General features: G+C 41.1%; 1 protein-coding gene across 5 annotated transcripts in view; it reads left to right on the top strand.

The window, feature by feature from the left end:
- Positions 1-891: 891 nt before the first annotated feature.
- lnx1 (ligand of numb-protein X 1) overlaps positions 892-17,620 on the top strand; it is a 36,711-nt gene continuing 19,982 nt past the window's right edge. Inside the window, exons 1-2 of one of the 5 annotated variants that reach the window (XM_005478871.3) lie at positions 892-1,190; positions 5,963-6,476. In XM_005478871.3, the coding sequence (XP_005478928.1) occupies positions 6,022-6,476 (455 nt within the window). In that variant the 5' untranslated portion in view covers positions 892-1,190; positions 5,963-6,021. Of the gene's footprint in view, positions 1,191-5,028; positions 5,103-5,962; positions 6,477-12,695; positions 13,392-17,620 lie in introns of those variants that run through there. The other 4 variants (XM_025902856.1, XM_025902857.1, XM_005478873.4 and 1 more) reach the window with 4 other exon arrangements.

Raw genomic sequence — 17,620 nt, 5'->3', positions numbered from 1 at the left:
TTAAGTAACCCATCTGTTTGTTCCCTTCATGCACTCAAAATAAGCTTCAGATGAGGGGAAAAAAAACCCTGACAGGTACTGCATAATAATATGTTACAAGCGAGTACTGTTTGAGAATATTCTTAATAAACAAGGTAAATGATTCAGCTCTGCCTGCGTCACTGAGTGACTCATAAAGAATTGTCACTTCATGTCTGCAGTGAGTCTGGAGCACCTGTGGCTCACAGTATCTGTGTTTAAAGAGCAGCCTGAGGTAGGAAAAGCAAAGAAGGAAGCCACACGTGAAAACACAAAGGATAACAACTGTTTTGCGCAAAGCTGGAATCACACGCGTGGATTTAAAAGCAGCTTTTCTAAAGGAAAGCTTAGATAATTATAAGAAAGAAAGTCATATACAGCTAGCAAATATTCCAATTTCTGTCTTGTAGAAAGGTTTAAATGCTTACTCTACAGTACCTGGCAACATTATAAAAACCTGAGACATGTTGTCATTTACTCAGATTATGGGCTTTCTGCTAAACTACAGAGCACAGTGTTTCTGTTTCAGTAAGTGGTCTGCAGAAAATCAATCATGTAGGTGTTTAAAATGCTTAGTGGGTTATTAAATCTTTGCCATGTTATAGAAAGGTCCTGTCTGAACTTGTAGTTTAAGGCACTGGTGGCATTTTGCATGACATTTTAGTTAATTAAAAATATTTTTGTTGTTAGCACTAGTCACTTTTGAAATGTTTCAGTTGCCTTTAACAAAAGTTCAAGGTTTCGGTTCCTCTGCCCACACTGTTTTAGAAGAAAATCCAGCTTCTGCTGAACTCCCAATACAGGTTTGGGCAGTTCTCTTATTTACCTTTTCTCTAACCACGCCTCTATTCTCTGCCCACTTCCTGATCACCTTTGCCTGTTTAGAGGTGAGCAGGTTCTGGGCTCACACAGGAGAAATCCTCTCCGCTTTGGACTCATTCCATATTTTATAAAGTCCAGCAGCAGGATAAAATTTCTCTCTTTCTACTTGAAGACTGTCAGTCGGTCTCCGGTTTGCTTGAGTTGGACAAAGTCCTCTTTACGGAGTCATTTAACTCTCCTGTCCTTCCCCTCCACCTCCTCTCTGAATGGTTTAAAGTTACACTGCCTGCCAGGCTTTACCTGTTCAGGTGAACTGCACTGCCGAAAGTGAATGTTGTTTATGAAGCCATGTAAGTATAGTTTCCTATTTTACATTTTATTCGAAGCGTGTCTGTTATTTATCTTAACTGCTTCACTAAAATACACAGAACATCGTGCCAGCAGTTATTGCTGCTCCAGTGTTTGCATGGAAAAATTTGCATTAAATTTGTATGTTTGAGTTTACATGCGAGTGTAGCGTATGTCGATTTTCTCTATTCTCTCTATGTGCGCCGGTGTTAAGTACAGTCTGTTCTGACCCACTCAGCCATTCAGATACAAGTGACGCTTCATGGGGTTTCACATCTGGCTTCAGCTGTTTTCCCAGATTGAGGTGTCAGGTCTGGCTCAGACTCAATGTTCAGATTGCTATGAACTCAGAGACAGGCCAGGATAGACAAACATACACACGAGCCTAATGCAGAGATTAGTAAAAGGGCAGAAATTATACTAATATTTGATTTGCACATCCCGTGTTTATTCTAAAAGGAACAAAATGTGCTGAAGACATCAAAAATATTATGCTGTGTTACATTTGGTGTGCAGTTAAATACTTGATAGATAGCTGGCTGATTGTTGCTGTTTTTTTCCATTGTTTATCGGTGTGTGATTGCAAAACAGATGTTTGCATGAAGAGAAAAAATGGCTTGTTGGAATTTTTCTGTTTCATGGACATGTCTGAACACAACTGCCTATGTTTGGTCTATGCTCTACAACACATAACTTTTGTGCCTGAGTCCAGCCTGCCTTGTGCTATGTTACGCTTAGAGTCCTTGATTGTTGACCTGTCAGCAGGTTATCTGGTACTATTTAAATATTTTTATGATATGATGACTAACCCATTTGTTGATGAGCAACTTATTGTTTCCACTCTCTGAGTGAGTTTTCCCCTAACACGAGTCACAGATCAGTTTATTATCTTCACGGTCTTGAAACTACACCTGTAACAGGTGTCTTCCTTGTCAATTACAGTAACACGGTGCTTTGATTTGACAGACAGATCATTATGTTGCAGCATGAACTAAACCTTGCGTTGCAGACACTCATACTTTGTCTGATTTCTCAGGCTTTGACTTTTACTCTGAGGGTGTGTTTTGTTTGGTCGATACAAATATGGTTTGATGTCTGTGACTAAAAATGAGGAGTGGATTTGTACATAGCAACAAGCTAGCTCAGTGTGGACAATGAGAATGTTGATACAGAAAGTACCTTATTAATGGCTTATTCTTCACAATCATTTGTTAAGAAAAGAAGCTGCCTTGGCATGGCCTTGTCTCTTTATTAATTCATCAAGTCCTTTTAGATCACAGGAGAGAAACCTGACAGTGAATAAACAATGGTAGTTAAAGAAAATGTGCAATCTGTATGAAAGAAGGCACAGGCTATGTTAAATAAACAGCACTCTTTGCACTCAGTTGCATAAGGCCTCGACAACCAACAACTGGCATAACTATAGTTCAAAGATGAAAATAAAGACTACCCTGAGTGTTGTATTTACCATGTAAACATTTTTTTTTACTTTGTAGTCCAAACTGAAAGCCTTGAGCCTGACAGCCCCACCTTTCTCATTCTCTTTGGATACTAGATGGCCGGTGTAGTCAATAATTAAACGTCAACAATATGTAGTCAAGGTTCAGTCAATTAGCTGTCGTGAATGATTTTGTTGTGAGGAAAGAGCAGCAGTCCCACAGGACTGTTGTGACAAAGTGAACTTATCACTTCAGAGATTAGGAATGATCCAGAGTGAGCCAATGCTCCTCAGGCATGGGTGTGTCCACTGAATATGCCTGCATGAAAAAAAAAGGTGTGCAGAAGCATGAAATGTCTGCATGTAGACACATGTAACAGCACTGAGAATATCCCTGCTATTGTGCCATGTTGTATAGATGCTATTTATGGATGTCAGGCTCAACTTCTCCACTGAAAAATTCTTGAGAAAAAATAACTACACCCAATGGAAGACATCATCAATCTGTTGGAATAACCAAACATAAGATAATCTTTGATTGTAAGTTAGAAGAAATGCAATGATCCCAGTGAGAAATTGTTTTAAGAGTTCAAAAATTCCCAGCACAATGACAAACAGCACAAACAGGAATTATATATCTTGATTGACGGTGTCTCTTTTGTCCTGTCTCCATCCCCTCACCTCCACCCGGTCACGGCAGATGGCTGCCCCTCCCTGAGCCTGTTGCTTCTGGAGATTTCTTTCTGTTAAAATGTAATTTTTCCTTCCCACTCGCACCACATGTTTGATCATAGGTGGTCGTCTGATTGTTGTGGTTTTCTCACTATTATTGTAGTATTTTTACTTTACAATGTAAAGTTCCATAAGGCAGCTGTTGTGATTTGACTTGACTGAACAGAACGGATTTCCAGAGAAAGGAAGGGCCTCCCATTAGTTGCGTTGTCTTTCCTTTCTCTGGAATATCTTGCGTATGTTGGGAGATGTTCTTATCCGCAGGAGTCGCATGTAGCTCCTAGTGCTACCTGTTTCTCATGTGGCCCCTTGTGCAATTAAGTTTCCCAGGGGGCCACATGAGAAACTTGGCCTGTTGTTAAGGGCTGCATCAATAGGTTTAACTCATTTCTACTCAATATCCATTTTATCTCTTCATAAATTTCTTCTGGACATTACAATTTGTGAAATTTTAAACACTTTTTATATTTTATACAAAGTGACAAAGTGCATGTATTGACTTCTTTGGTCAATAATTTAAGTTTAATAATTTAATCCTGGTTGTAATAGACCTTGTACCCTCTTAGATTCACATTAAGGAGAAGATAGGATACAAACAGACATATATACATAATTACATTTTAAGTTTATTAAGGGGTCAATATTGGTTTCTAAAGCCAAAAAACTACATTTCCTTGTGTTGTCATTTGAGATTCTCAGTTTCAGCACTTCAAAGAGGCTGAAATATTTGTTTATTAGTTTGTATAAGAAAAAAAAACATCAATGTTCATTTGATGAACCAGAAGTTGGAGCTCTTCTTCTTGTTTGGAATGTTATAAAATCATTATATGAGGTTCTGTAGTGGTCTAATATATTTGAATTTGCTTTTTGATCCAGCACCCCCCGTGCTACTGAACTCTAGGGTGTGCACGCCAGATTTCATTTTTATTTCTCGGTGCTCTTGCTTTTTCACATCACTGTTTAATACTATTGTTAGTTTGAATCGTCTTTTAACAGCTTTGCGTCAAGTGCGAGAAAAGAACAGACGTAACCTAAAGAGAATATTAGACAACCTTTATTTTTTATTTACTTTGACCATGAATTACCATTTTCTTGTTCTCATCACCTGCTGACAGGTACTTGGTCTCTTTCCCTCCCCTTTTCTGTCTGTAGCTTTTCCTGTGTAGTGATGAAAGTGCTCTGCTTCATAGATGAAGTCAGACGTTGCCACAGTGTGTGATGAATCAGCCGTGCCACCACAAGTTCTCAGAGGGAAAGTTCATCTTTGTTAAGACTGTTAAGCCTCTACTTATTAGCCTTCCACTACCATCCATACCAAAAGACTGTAAGCTTATGGCTCTCACAACTTGCCACCCAACAATTTCATACTGTAAAAACAAATTATATTGATTAATCCTGCAGCTTGTTGGTTAATCTGGACATTTGCATGTATTCGCAAAGAGGTAGGACAGATTTGTATGTATTATCATATTGGGATGCACATCAAAGTCTATTGTTAGATATAATTTTTATATATAAATTATTTAGCAGAAGAGCATGGGAATGTGTCCAATTAAAACAGAACTAGGGCTTGGATTACATGAATATTTTGTACTCTCCAAACACAAGTGTTGTTGTAGTTGTTGTTGTTGTTGTTTTGTTTTGTTTTTTCTAACTTGATCTAGTGTCTCATTAAGCAGCCAAGACCCAGCAGTGGGTCCAGAAACAAAGCATGTGGAGAGTCAACAAGATGGCTTATGCCAAGGTGACGTGTGCCTCACTGAGCCCATCTGTTTGTGTCCATGTGCCCAAGAAGCATGCCTGTTTTTGGTTTTGGATATGACGTGTGCATTGGCACACTCACAATGTAAACCTGTGTATCAGTAAAGAAAAAAAAAAAAGACTTGGCATGTCTAAAATCATGTCACATTGCTGTGGATTAACAGTGATGTATGTTTGTCAGGCTGTACACTGAGCAGGAGGCTGAAGACTTATCTGATTCTATCTGTCTCTGCACTTTCTGCTGACATGAGTAGTATTGATGTTCCTGCATCCACAGAAGAAATCTCACTTGTTCGATCTCTCTTCTCTGTGTCAGTGCAGAAAATCAAACTGAGGAGAAAAGACAGGTTTGGAGGACCGCTGCACACAACATGTTCTGTAGTTGTGTTTGAAAAATAAAAAAATAAAAGTGTCCCTGCTCGGCTCCTCCAAGAGATCATGAGTATTTTCATAGCAAAAAAAGAACGAGCAAATCGCCCTTTTAGATATATGTCACCACCCTTTGGACCTCGCTCAGTGCCCAAATAGTGACCCTGAAATTTATAGTACTTCAAAGTGATTCCACTTTGAGCAACAAAAACAGATAAATGTGGCTTATATAGTGATGCATCAGTATTACCCATGAAGCAGTTTCATATATTTACAGTCATTTAACTCAGTTCAGTTGTATTTATATAGTGCCAAATCACAACAACAGTTACTTGTTGTTAGGTAAAGACTCTACAATAATGTGAAAATACCCTACAAGCATTGCTGGTAACACTTTTGCACTTGATTTTTGAATACAGACTATATTTTTTTTTACATTTGTGTCTGTTTGCATTATATTTATCTTCCCCACAGCTCTCCTTTGCTAATGACCTCCTTACCAGCTCTAACATGGCATCCCAAGTGTTCTCCAAATGAGTATCCAGGAGCAGAGTACATACCCTGAAGTTGCCACGGCAATGGCTGAAGCATCAGCTCCACCTCTTTCCCCTTCAGACTATGGATCGTTGTCTCCGACTCCTGAACTGTGCGCATCATGTGGCCACAGTCATCAGTTGGAAGAGAACCATGAGTACCTCTACAAGGATGAAGTGGACGATGACCTCGTCTGTCACATCTGTCTGCAGCCACTCATCAAGCCTCTGGACACGCCCTGCGGACATACTTATTGCCAAGAGTGTCTCACCAGCTTCCTGCTGGAGAGCGACTTCTGTCCTGTGTGCCGTGAACCCCTCATGCTGCAGACCTGCAGGAAGCCCAGCCTGCTGGTGCACAAGCTGCTGGAGAAGCTGACCGTGGCTTGTCCCTTCACTGACCATTGCACTGAAACAATGCCCCGTGGTCAACTGGAAGACCACATCAAGTTCAGGTAGGCTGGTAGAAACAGTTTGCACCATTAAATTCCCTGTTTAAAAATGATATTATTAGTATTGCTATTAAACAAGTAAGCAAGTACTTTAGCTTCTGGTTTTTCCTTTCTGCTATTTGGTTTTGATGTGTCTACTAAACTCTACAATGACCTGAAGTAAGCACACACTCCAAGTCTCCCACCCTCCTCCTCTGCCCGTCGTCATTAGCCCACAGCTCCAGTCCCAAAGGGTAGAGTTCTTCCAACGAGACTTTCATCTAAACTAGGCACAGATCCTCTGTTTATAAAAGAAAGCACTTCCTTTTTTCTCAGTCTGGGTCTGTATTCATTAATGCTCATTAACACTTCCTTAGCCCAAAGGCTGCTGGGATAATTAGTGAATCTTGCCCCACACCACATAAGCACCAGGAATATTTCCTATTCATTTGCACTTAAAACTTAGAAAAATCAAGTTGCTTAAAACTCCTTAAACTCTAAAAATTTTGTCCCTCCCTGAATCTTATTTCCCACTTCCAAAACATACACTCGTTTCATCTGTTTATGCTCTTTTTATACCTTCTTTTCTTGCTCATCTTTTCGCCTGTCATTTCTTCCCTAGTCTTTTCCTTCATGTAATGTGAATGTTATAATGAGGTGTGGATCTCTGAGGCCAGTTCCCAGAAGGATTCAGCTGTAGAGGTGAGAGACTGCTTTCAGAGAGATGACTCTACACACTGTTTGCAGGAATGTAGAATGGTTTCAGTGAAATACCGATTTCTATCAGGGTCCAGTGGGTACATGGCATCTTTGAGTTTTTATTGAAAGACGTTGGTTAATGTTCTCTATATATTGAATCTATCAAGTATATTTAAATTATAAACTATAGGAAACTAGTAGCCTTCGGTCGGGATTATACTTTTCATGTCCGTACATCCATAAGGACCCAGGTGCACCACTCAAAGACAGAGAGAATTAATGAGTCCTTACCAAGACACAGGGCGTATAAGACAAACAGAGTCCAAAAAAACCAAAAACCACACACAGTTCAGGAGGTCGACAAGGCCTCGGGGCAAAACTCGGGGCTTTTTCTAACGATGGAGACAAAGAGAATCTGGAGGTCAACCGCGATGCTGAAGACGAAGACGGAGCAGACCCAGAGACCGGGTTATCTGCAGGTTCTGAACCCCCAGACATGTTCTTTTCACAACTTGTGGGCACAGAAACAAAATTAACTGATTTATTACTTGCCAGCTCAGAAACAGAGGACTTTGAACAGAGAGTTCATTATTAGTCAGTTCAGGAGCATCAAACTCATGCTTGACACCGACTGGCTTAGATATACACAATTCACTTGTGCAATGCAGAGGCTCAAAAACTGAAGTTAAATTATCTTTTACTTTTTTATTGGCATGCTCAGAAACTAAACAAACAGAATTAACAGTCTTTTGATTCAGCCTGTTTTGCAGCACACTGATCAGTCTTAGGCCCCGTTGTATTGAAAACAGTCTTGTTTCACTGGCTTTATTTGATCCAGACAGAAAAAGTCAGTTTCAATCACCCTCATGTAGTAAGTCCAGTAACCAAGGAAGGGTGGAAAACCAGTCTTTGTAGCCTGTAAGCAACTGCTCCCTGATATCCTTACTTCAACTACTACAAAACACCTGGCAGTACAAATCATGTCCTCCTTCAATTCAGGGGTTGAGGCTCTAAGGGGTTGAGAGCTGCTGGGTCCATAATGGTCACGTCGTTCTGTCACAATTCGGCCTTGTGGCAGGTTAGGCAGGTGCAGCACTTGGAAACAATGAGAATTAACTAAAAAGCAGCTTTATTGGCGTACTTAGAGCCTCAAAGGAAAAACAAAACTCACAAGAAGAAACTAGGTGCTAAAAACAGGAAACTAGAAAACATGGAGACTACTAAGGAACCATAGACCTCACAGAAAAATCAAAACCACACAGCATGAGCAGAAAACATGACAGCAAGCAAAGGGAGACTGAGGACATAAATACACAAGGGATAACGAGGGAACAGACCACAGGTGGGAACACAGCTGAAACTAATCTGACTGACGAGGCAGAACGCACCACACACAGGATGAGAGACTATCAAAATAAGACAGGAAGTAACAAACATTGAAACTCATGGGCTAGACACTGGGACAGGGGAGAAACAGACATGGACATCAGAATAGGAAAGACATGAACTGATCAGAAATCAAGAATTATAAATACAAACTCAGAGGCACTGGAAAGTGACATGTTCAGAAACTAGAAACCCAAAACTTATGATAACCTTGAAAACCTGACACCATTCCTTCAAACTTTTGAAAATAAGTCCAGAACAGAAACTCAAAACCCTGGGTCACTCACCCAGGTACCCTGACACATGTCATCTTTAGACAGTGACTGCGAGCATCTGTGCAAATGTCTATGAGCCTGCTTGTTTTTTGTGAACTTGCACTTACATGTGTACAATGTATCAAGTACACATGCGCTCCAGGCAGCGGATTTAAAGAAGTTTAACAGAAATTATCTCCAGCTGTCTGTTTCCACGTCCGCAAGCAAATGTAATCAAAGCCTTCGTGTAATTTTAACAGGACACAAGTGACACAGGAGGAAATTACAGTATTTGTATGTAAAGTTCTTTTCACCAACTCACTCAGCGGTGAGTTGGAGAGGAGTTCCAAACAGTGAATTTGATCATTTTATCATTTCATTTGCGAAGATATATTTTCTTGCCTGTCAAGCTGTTCCTGTGCATTCCATGTGTAAGCACCTTTATCAATTTTGCTCCCACTCTTCATTTATATCCTTTTGTCCTTCAGATGGTTAAATAGCTAATGTGAGAATAGCACTTTAAAATGTGAGAGTAAATCCACGTTGTTTTGCATGGGATAGAAACCTAAAAATGCTTTCTGCTGTAGAATCAGTGCCATGGCAGTTTGTTTTATGCCCCTCCAAGTATGCAGTAATAAGACAAAACTTAACTGTGCTTAAGGATTGGAACAAATTTCCTAAAATTTTATAAAAGCTCAAAATGGATGTTGGGGAAACACTGCTCTTCCCTCTGCCTGAATTTTTTGTTCTAATGATGGGTGGACTGTTTCTGGCTGTTGCTACCCCAAAATCTGGCAATGTGTCAGGAGTTCTAATGACTTAGACAGCCATGCCATCTGTTCAGAGCTGATTTCATACTAATCTAATCATTTGTGACCTTTATTGGCCTTTGGATAGAGAAAATGCCATCCTGGACACATCTCTGCAGTCAAGAATAACATCTCAACTATGTAATCTTCAGTATCTTTTCAGTTTTCTATCACTTTTCCATGTATGGATATATAGGATATGGCAAAAAAAAAAAAAAGCCTCCTTAATTGATCCCCCAGGTATTTTCTTTTCTTTCTTTTCATTCGCTAGTTTCATGTAGCTATGTGTCTGTCGATAATGCACGAAATCATTTTTTTCTGCTTTGAAGGTCTCTCATTCTCATGTTTTTCATATTAGCCAATTTACCCAGAGTTCTGTTTTGATGATATTTTGCCTTGAGCATGACAGCATTTTCTTCGTCTTCTTTTTCCTTTTATGAAAACTACCTTGTTTTTCAAGTGTGCCTCCGATGCCCACTGAGGAGTAGTTCAAAGCTTATGTAAATACATGTGATGCATGCAGACATTTTCTATTTTATTCAGTGTTTATTTTATTTTATTTTATTTTATTCTGTATTATTCTGTTTATGGTTTTGGTGAACATGTTCAAATCAGTGTTTCACCAGATAGACAGTCAGAGAGGGAGAAAGGCCACCCAGTGAGGGAAGCGGAAAAGTTCATGTGTTTTACCTGTCTATGTAATTCTTATAACAGCTTTATAGTTATTTACATATACCTATTTGATATTAGAGGTTATAACACACTCCGCAGAGAAGGGTGTCATAGGTAACCTTAATCTCTAAAACATTTATTCTGAAATAATGTGATTCTTTGTTTAATACATTTGTGGTTCTTATGTAAATTAATGTGTTATGATGGGGTTTTGGTCTCTGTTTCAAAAGGGCACTAAGCCCCTAATTGCAGAGTGAATGGTGCGGTCCTTGACACCTCCATGTGACAGGTGTCTCAGTGGAGGTGCCCAAGCTGCTACCGATGGCAGACAAGAGTTTTGATTTGTGAGTTGTTGAGTGGATGAATTAGAAAGCACTTTGAAGAAATGCTGAGATTAAAAAAAGAAACCGACTTATAACTAACCAAGCAGCCAAGTTCTTTATTGCATAGACCTTCTTGTCACTATTTTACAGACTGCTGTGACACTGGGTTGATGATACTATTCTGATCTTTTACGATTTTTAATTCAATTGCTTCACCATCTGCAGAGAGTGAACCACTGAAGGAGCTAGATAAATGTACTGTTTCAGGACACATTTTCTGTTAGTACTCCCATAGTAGCAGCGAGAAGAAATACATAAAGTGTTACTGCATAATTTATTTCAAAAAAGAGCTCTAGGAAAAGAGAGTAGGCACTTCTACCATGTTGCTAGCTCCTGCAATACAGAATGTCACGAAGCTGGGAAAAAGATGGAAAACGATAAACTCTATAACACTGTCATACCATCTCTTTGTTTCCTTTACATGTGACTTTTTAGCGCTTAAACAGCCTTGGTTTGTAAGCTGACTTTAAAGCAGAATGTCAAGAATACAAAAATATTCTGTAAAAACTTTTAAAGATTCTGACTTTGTGTCAGTATGATGAATTGGCTGCTGTGAGTGAGAAATGAAAAGTAATAATGTGGTTGGAGTATGTGTTTATGTGTATGTTATGATGCCTCTTTTGTGACTCCAAGTTAATGTGCAAGAGTATGAAATGAGTCCTCCGGGGAAGACTGGCTTCTGTTCACAAACTGCATCCTGTCAGAATCCAATTACTTTTCCATTTCCTCCGCGCCCTGTGGTCTTGTTGCTGTGCGCACTGTTCAAATACTGCCGGACAACTTATGCCTCAGTTTGCATGCATGCATGCATTAACACACAGATGCACAAACGCATAGAGGAAAAAATTCAGCCGGTAACTATACTACCTCCATCCATGAGAAATTCATCCAGACAGGGTATTTACACCACAATTTACAAGTGTGCTGCTTGAGTGTAGCTCAGCGCTATGAAAATCGGATAAGGGAGGAAAATATAAGAGCAAAATAGAAAACAGAAAGCAAAGGCAGACTTGTAATTTTGGACTACATAAATAGAATCTGGCTTGATTGCTCTACTTTGAATAAAATGCCTAGATGAATTATAAACTGACGGAAATGGGACTGAGGGTGAGATTTGATAGAATGAAATAAAAATAGATCAGATGTCCTGCTGCATTTCATATTCAAAGTTGTTTAGCCAACATTTCTCCCCATTGCACTCTGTTTACTACAAATGAATGAAAAGATAGGAGAGGATGAAAGAAGCCCCACGCATACCTCAAACACCATCAGTGAAGTTAGCAGATTAAATATATCTTGCTCATATTTAAAATCAAATCACAACAGTTAATGCTGGCTGCTGTCACCAACACTTAATACAGTTTGTCAGCACACAGCTCTCCTCCAGTCATGTTTCCCACAGCTTCTCCACAATCAGTCTAAACAGGTGGTGATGTCTTGGTGAATGGGTTCATCCTTTGTTATTATGAATTACCTTTCCCCTTTCATATTACAAGCTCTTGTACATTTCAAAATTGAATTAATATGAAATGAATGAATGAATGAATGAATGAAAATGGACAGTGTGTCAGTAAAGACTTATTCTAAATCCTCTCCTTTTTCGCCCATATTTCTCATTCATGTCACTCAGGATAACAAGGCTCCACCCGTGCAGAGAATATTGATTTGCCGGTGTGTTTTGGTCATGCTCTGTCTTTATTTTTTCCACACATGTAGGCAGATTCTTTTGAGCGATCAGACCAATCTGCTGCACTGGGATTAGTCCATCGTTAGAGAGGAGGGGCGAGGGTTTTGGAAGGCAACATACTCTCTATCCTCCCCTTCACGGGTGAATGTATGTGCAGGCAGGGGGGAGGTGAATGCAGAGATTGTACTTGTGTGTATGTATGTATGGGAGTGTACGTGAGAGTACGCATGTGAAGAGGGTAGAGCCAATCACAGCGCACCTGGTACCTCTCCCCCCCTGCTGTCTCTTTTTTGGTCTGCTCCATCCCCCCCCCACCTCAGTGGTTTCTGCTGCAGTATAAGTCACAGCCTGCGCTGTTCTCTCTGACATACACACACGCGCACACATACGCACACACAGAGGGAGACTGACATGCACACACACGCATACGAGCACAAATCCTCTTACAACTCGCCAGTGCCCAGAGCAGATTAAGGGGCCGTACATCTCAAATTGTATTCCAAATGTGCCACCTTTGCATGGGTCTTCTTCCTGTTCTTGTACTTTTACATCTTCCTCTTGTGCACCAACGGGACTTCTCTGCACCTGCTTCTGCTGCTTCTTCTTCCTCCACTACGTCTTCAACCTCTGGCAACTGGCCCGTTTGCCTCTGCAGCTGAGATGACCAGGCAACCAGCCTGAGGCAGAGGAAGAAACTCACACAGACATAAGTAGAGAAAGGAAAACAAAGGGGGGAAAGAGAGGCTAGAAGGAAGGAAGTCGAGGATTAATTCAAATCTGAGAGCGCCCCTTGAGAAGAAAGACAGGCGAGGAGGGGTAGGTCAGCACGGCCAGGTTCGGAGAATTGGAGGTGGAGGAGGAGGAGGGGGAGGAGGGGGGAACAGGAGAGGAGAGAGCTATAGTTCAGAAAGGAGGAAACAAGGAAGAAAAGAGAGGAAAAGGAGCAGAGCATTGATCATGAAGGCTCTGTTGCTGCTAGTTTTGCCCTGGCTCAGTCCGGCCAACTACACAGACAATTTGGGCAACCTGCACATCCTCTATTCTGAACTGTGAGTACAACACTCAGCCTCCTCCTGCATCCTCTTCATCAACATCAACCCATCCTACCTCTCCATCAGTAAACAGCGCAGCTGTTATGTATAATCGTGCATTTTGTTTACTTTTAAAACCCATTTGTTTGTGTCTTCATTCAGAGCGTTAATGCATATTTGTATATTACTTCCAATGTTGACATTTGGATCATCGGTTGAAGAGTCAGAGTGTTCTTCTTTGTTGTGAAAACAACCAGTCAGTTGCTTCCTGATGCTTTGGTCACTGGTTGCTGTGGCGCTAAAACGCAGCAGAGCCAGCAGGTTGTGCTTTATGCTGTCCAGGACGGTTGGGATGCTACAGAGCGGCACTGCAGCATGGCATCTCTCCCTTTATCTCGTTCTCTTTAGTAGCATGTGTGAGTGTGTCACTACTGTATTGACTGGAGCAAAATGTCAGCGAGTATTTGGACACACAAACACTGTGTGTGTACAGCCTGTATGGGCTCTTGGACGGTTGTAACTACTCTGTGTTTATTTGTGGAATAGACTTTCACCGCATTAAAAATTCATATCTGGCTACTCTCAGTTTGCATCTACTGAAAATAAACTACACATTCACTTATACACACATAGATTTTGTTATACTGAACAAAATGAGAAATCTGTCTGTGTTGGAAACAGCATAACATAATAATGCACCTGTTGCTGCACGTTTCCTTTTAATTAATTCTGCATCAAACATTATATCAGAACTAATGCACATGGAAACATCTGTGTCAACACTTCTAGTTAATATTAGTCATATGATGTAATGTCCTAGTATTGCTTGTTTTGTCTTGCCATGAGTTTGATCTAAGTCATTTAGACCAGAGCAAAGTTGCACATACTTTTATTTTTTCCTTGCAAATTGACATTGATGGATAATCTAACATTTAAATTCAGTCGTATTTATACAGTACTCCATACTGTAGGTCACACCGTCTTCCTTCTTGGCTCCTCGGTCTCTCTTTGTGTGGGAGTAAGCGTTGACTACATTCACTAGCTCCGTGTGAACTCAAAGCTCTGTGATCCCGGAGCTCAGCAATTGCTCTTCTCTCCAGTCTGTCGGAAATGTCCCATTATACTGCATGAACACATGGAACAATGGACCGCCTCGCAAATCCCCTCGTTTCATTGTATGCGCTCTCTGCACTGAGTGGGGCTTTAGCTCCTGCAGACAGCAAGAGCCCGTGTTGGGCAGCAATGGATGCCAAAGAGGAGAGGAAAGAAGGGTGATACACTGTAAACACTGCAAATCAAGTAAAACAGATTTAATATATTAGGTAGGTCGAATTGATTTAATTATACACAGAAAGAAGTGGTTGAGGATATAATAAGAATAGAGTGGATGAACCATGCAGTGCACAGAAAAGAGGAGAGGGGAGATGAGAGGAGACAGGAGGGTATAAGGTCACTTCCTGTGCCTGCCTTCCATCTGGCTATACATACGGCTGCCATGGTGATGGTACCCACCAGGCACAGTATGCAGGTCCTTTCAGCGAATGCTTGTTTGTAAATAAAATCATATGATTTCTCTCTGACACTCACTAAGTGAGAAATATTGACCGCATGTGTTGGAGCGTGTCTCTGTACCGGTGACAGTAGAGCTTTTGCTGATTATGACATGACAGAGAGAGAAACTAGAAGCAGACAATCGCGGACGTGGTGTTTTTCTGCCTGGCTAGTGAGCAGTGGCACACCATTTGTCTTTATCCATACTGTTGACAGCAGCAGCCTCCAGCTCCCGTTGTGCGACTACCGCCTCAGCCTACACCCACTCTCCACTCGTATTTCTCTGTCTGTTCTTTCGCTTACAGATGTCATTCTGTGTGTGTGTGATTACTTCAGTGAGTTTGTGTGGTGTGAGAAAAGCGAGAATGGTTATAATCTGTCTTATTTACACATCAGTATGCATGTGCAGGCTTGTTTACACACTATACTTGCTATACACAGGGAGTAAGTGTAACCAACATTGCAAGTGGAGAGTTAATGTCTCTGTGATGAAACTCTTAATAGGTTTACTGCCATTGTATTATGTCATCAACAGCCAATACAAACACCACGCTGGTACACGCAACCGGGTGTGATGTTTACTGCCCACATCATAACAGTGCACACACACACACACACACCAGCCATTGGATCTTGCGTATTCCCTCCCACAGCACACGTGGCATCCCCTGATCATCACAGTGTCATGCTGTAGAGCATTAATGATTAATCTGTGTTCATTTCTGGGCTTGAGCTGAGATGTCTTAAACACTATGATTAGCTTAGCTTCCGTCCTTTCAGACCTCATCTCGGAGGTGTTTGATCACACAAGCAATACGCACTCCTATTGCTCCAGACGTCTTCGGCATGAACGCATCCTAACAGGATTAGACACCCAGCCGCCGCTCACTCGTTGGATCTGAACAATACCAATCATTTGTTTGTACCAGGTCCACCTCGAGTCAGAGGCAGTGCGCCATGCCATGCCATGCCCCCTTTGGCCGCATGTCTGAACCTAGTGTGGGGCAGGCTTCACTAATTAGAATTTTGTTTGGATTAAATATTAATCCTTGTTCTGTAGTCATGCAGCTCCCCCTGTCTCATTGTATCTAGCAAGGCAGATACAGTGAAGGCCAGTGGGAGCGAAGCCGAAAGATAAAAGTCATGCTTACCACCTCCTGAAGTACTTGCACAGCTTTCCAAAAGAGATCAAATTAAATCAGTTTAATTATTTCTTTGCGTGGGATTCTAGTGTATGAGGCAAATTCAGTGAATCGACCATGGAAGCATTTATATGCAAGGGTGGGCAAAGTCTACAGAAGCAACACAATCAAACATGCAAGGAGACATGGGGCAAGGGCACATGCAGAGGACACACTGAAGCAATTCAGACGAATGCATTAATCTAAAATTACACATTACTGTTCACATAAAACAAATATGGACTAATCAACACAACAAAGACGCATTTGATGTGGTATAATTGAAGTGCGCGCCATGCATGTGTAAATACACAGTCACAAAAGAACAGGTGTGTGTATTCATTTATTCATGAACAGCAGTGAGTAGCAGATCAGTGTGTTTACTTCAGCAGAGCTTTCCTCTCAGGTGTGTCTGGTACTGTCAGCATGCAGAAAGGTTTGAAGATGAGTCTTACAGTGGTGTTTCATTAGGACAGACTTTAAGTAAATTTAAATTTGTAAGATTTTTTAATTCAGATGCCCTTATTTATTAGCCACATGATAGAAGATGGGTGTATTACAAAAAGTAGTATAAGTTAACCTTTGCTTCTGACTGACTCAAAATTTTGCTGCTGTTTATGGGTTTTGATGCATGACATGTTTAACATGAAATGCTTTCTGCATCGTCCTGTCTGCAGAAGCTTATCTGCAGGAGGCGTTCCATATGAGCAGACTGCAGAGCAAGCATCTAACAGAGTGTAACTGACAGCAGAGAGGAGAGCAGCGTAGAGTTAATCTCTCACGTGAACATCGCCTACTAAGTGTCAGGGCTTTTGGTTGGGCTGACCAGTGCTGGCTGTGTTTCAGGCTGTTGTACCATGGCACGTGGAGGTAGAGAAACCAGGACACTGCCAAGGGCTAGGGTGGCATAGAGTGAAAAATATAGGCTAAAAGGTGCCAAAGGCAATGTGGGACAGCAGTCTGGTGGGGATTCTCTATGATTATGCAGTTCAGTGTAGCATAGAGAGGATTACAGTTAGAGTCGTCGACACATCAACGTACACATCGTGCTTGACTGCAGCACTGGAAAACAGCCACAGTTGAGCTGGACATACGTAAGGTGTATTAGTAAGCTGAGATCCAGCTCAGCCACACAGCAGAGAATAAATCAGTTTTAGTACTTCCTTAACTCTTCTTCTGTGTTGACAAAAAAGAGTATGTGATTGCTCTCCTGGTTGAAACCAGACACTGACACAGTAAATGCTGCATAAATATTCTTCAAGCCTGATCATGGGGTCGTGGCTCGACTGATAATCACACATATTGATTTGGTCAAAAACCATGACTCAGAGTTCGGGCTGCTGTAACAGGCTGACTCGACTGACATTGTGCTGGCTTCTCATCTGCGCTTGTGAACGCTCAGATGCATTAAGCTTGCCAAACCTGCTGAGCCACTGCTCACTGCACAGGAGCACAATAGACAGAACAGAAAGACGGGATTTATCTGTTACTGTATGCGTTCCCTTTTGTTTTCAA

The sequence above is a fragment of the Oreochromis niloticus genome, linkage group LG23, assembly GCF_001858045.2.
Source record: "Oreochromis niloticus isolate F11D_XX linkage group LG23, O_niloticus_UMD_NMBU, whole genome shotgun sequence".
NCBI classification, from domain to species: domain Eukaryota; kingdom Metazoa; phylum Chordata; class Actinopteri; order Cichliformes; family Cichlidae; genus Oreochromis; species Oreochromis niloticus.
This window is presented reverse-complemented; position numbering and strand designations above follow the sequence as displayed.